At 59.1% G+C, this 2,515-nt stretch overlaps 1 protein-coding gene across 1 annotated transcript; it reads left to right on the top strand.

Moving 5' to 3' along the window:
- Window positions 1–772: 772 nt before the first annotated feature.
- On the top strand, window positions 773–2,277 carry uts2r (urotensin 2 receptor; the record flags this gene model as incomplete). Its single annotated transcript, XM_080541614.1, has 2 exons — window positions 773–1,504; window positions 1,912–2,277. Coding segments are annotated over 2 exons (1,098 nt in total), but the record flags the coding sequence as incomplete, so codon positions are not given.
- Between the last annotated feature and the right edge of the window lie 238 nt (window positions 2,278–2,515).

Here is a 2,515-nt window from a genome sequence, read left to right on the forward strand (position 1 = left end):
GTGAGAGTGAACACGCTCCTCCAGCCCCTCCCTCTGGTGTTTACTGAAAAAAAATGACTTGCCTTGTTGATTCAATTCCAGATTACCGGTTTAAAAGACCTTGTTTTTCCCTCCCTCTCTCCCTCCCATCCTTCCCTCCCTCCATCCCTCCCTCCCATCCTTCCCTCCCTCTCTCCCTCCCATCCTTCCCTCCCTTCATCCCTCCCTCCCATCCTTCCCTCCCTCTCTCCCTCCCATCCTTCCCTCCCTCCCTCCCTCCCTCCCATCCTTCCCTTCTTCCCTCCCTCCGATCCATCCCTCCCTCTCTCCCTCCCATCCTTCCCTCCCTCCCTCCCTCCCTCCCATCCTTCCCTTCTTCCCTCCCTCCCATCCATCCCTCCCTCACTCCCTCCCTCCCTCCTCCCATCCCTCTCTCCCATCCTTCCCTCCCTCCCTCCCTCCTCCCATCCCTCCCTCCCTCCTCCCATCCCTCATTCCCTCTCTCCCTCCTTCCCTCCCGTCCTTCCCTCCCTCCCTACCTCCTTCCCTCCCTCCCATCCTTCCCTTCTTCCCTCCCACCCATCCCTCCCTCCCTCCCTCCCTCCCATCCTTCCCTCCCTCCCTCCCTCCCTCCCATCCATCCCTCCCTCCCTCCCTCCCTCCCTCCCTCCCATCCCTCCCTCCCTCCCATCCATCCCTCCCTCCCTCCCTCCCTCCCATCCTTCCCTCCCTCCCTCCCTCCCTCCCTCCCTCCCATCCATCCCTCCCTCCCATCCCTCCAACCCTCTCAGCGATGACGTCAGTCTCCATGGAGCCCATGGTGGTTCCAGTGGAGCGCATCCCCAACGCCACCGACGCCCCCCCCTTCTTTGACTCCTCCCCCTCCCCAGAGGACACGGCCGCCACCTTCACCATCGGCACCATCCTGTCCCTCATGTGCCTGGTGGGCGTGTCCGGGAACATCTACACCCTGGTGGTCATGTGCCACTCCATGCGCTCCGCGGCCTCCATGTACATCTACATCATCAACCTGGCGCTGGCCGACCTGCTGTACCTGCTGACCATCCCCTTCGTGGTCTGCACCCACTTCCTGAAAGGGTGGTACTTCGGGGATGCCGGGTGTCGCATCCTGATCAGCATGGACTTCCTGACCATGCACGCCAGCATCTTCACGCTGACCATCATGAGCACCGAGAGGTACTTCGCCGTGCTGAAGCCGCTGGACACCGTCAAGCGGTCGAAGAGTTACCGCAAGGCCATCGCGTTGCTGGTGTGGGTGGCCTCCCTCATCCTCACCTTACCCATGATCCTCAGCATCAAGCTGATGAGGGAGGCGGGGAGCAAGGCCATGTGTCAGCCCACACTCTCCCAGCTGGCCTACAAGGTGTACATCTCCTTCCTGTTCTGCACCAGCATCGTGGCCCCCGGGATGATCATAGGTTACCTGTACATCCAGCTGGCGCGCACCTACTGGATCTCCCAGACTGAGACCTTCAAACAGACCAAGAAACTGCCCAACCAGAAGGTCGGTAGAAAAATAATTAATCTGTCGGTCGGTCGGTCGGTCGGTCGGTCGGTCGGTAGGTTGGTCTGTCTAACTGACTGTCTGAGTGTCGGTCTGACTGTCTGGCTGTCTGACTGTCTGATTGTCTGTCTGTGTGTCTGTATGTCTGTCTGTGTGTCTGTCGGTCGGTCGGTCTGTCCGTCTGTCCGCCTGTCTGCCTGTCCGCCGCCTGTCCGCCAAAGTGTATTTTTATCACACCTCCTGTCTCTCTCTCTCTCTCTCTCTCTCTCTCTCTCTCTCTCTCTCTCTCTCTCTCTCTCTCTCTCTCTCTCTCTCTCTCTCTCTCAAATCAATCAATCAATCAATCTATCTATCTATCTATCTATCTATCTGTAATGACCGCCTCACCTGTCTGGTTCTGACCACAGGTGTTGTACCTGATCTTCACCATCGTCCTCCTGTTCTGGGCCTGTTTCCTGCCCTTCTGGATCTGGCAGCTCCTGGGTCAGTTCCGGCCCTCCCTGGCCCTGTCCACCAAGGCCAAGCGCAACATCAACTACCTGACCACCTGCCTCACCTACTCCAACAGTTGCATCAACCCTTTCCTCTACACGCTGCTCACCAAGAACTATAAGGAGTACCTGAGGAAGAGGCAGCGCACCTGCAGCGCCAGCAGCTACTTCAACAGGAGGAACCTCTTCCAGCGTTCGCCGCGCAGGTCTCTGTCCTCCAGCAGCCAGCAGTGCACCGAGAGCTTCGCACTCACGCACACCCCGTCCCAGCGCGCAAACAACAACAGCAGTCAGTGAGGTAAGGTAGGCCGACAAACTGACCGACCGAGCCGTGTCAGATGAGAGTGTCTGTTGAGAGTGTTGACACCAACATGGGGTGGTGGCTGTGGTGCAGGAGGTAGAGGCTGGTGGAGGTAGAGGCTGGCAGAGGGAGAGGCTGGTGGAGGTAGAGGCTGTTGGAGGTAGAGGCTGTTGGAGGTAGAGGCTGTGGCGCAGGAGGTAGAGGCTGGTCAAGGTAGAG

Source organism: Nansenia antarctica (assembly GCF_963989245.1).
Source record: "Nansenia antarctica genome assembly, chromosome: 11".
In the NCBI taxonomy this organism is placed as follows: Eukaryota; Metazoa; Chordata; class Actinopteri; order Argentiniformes; family Microstomatidae; genus Nansenia; species Nansenia antarctica.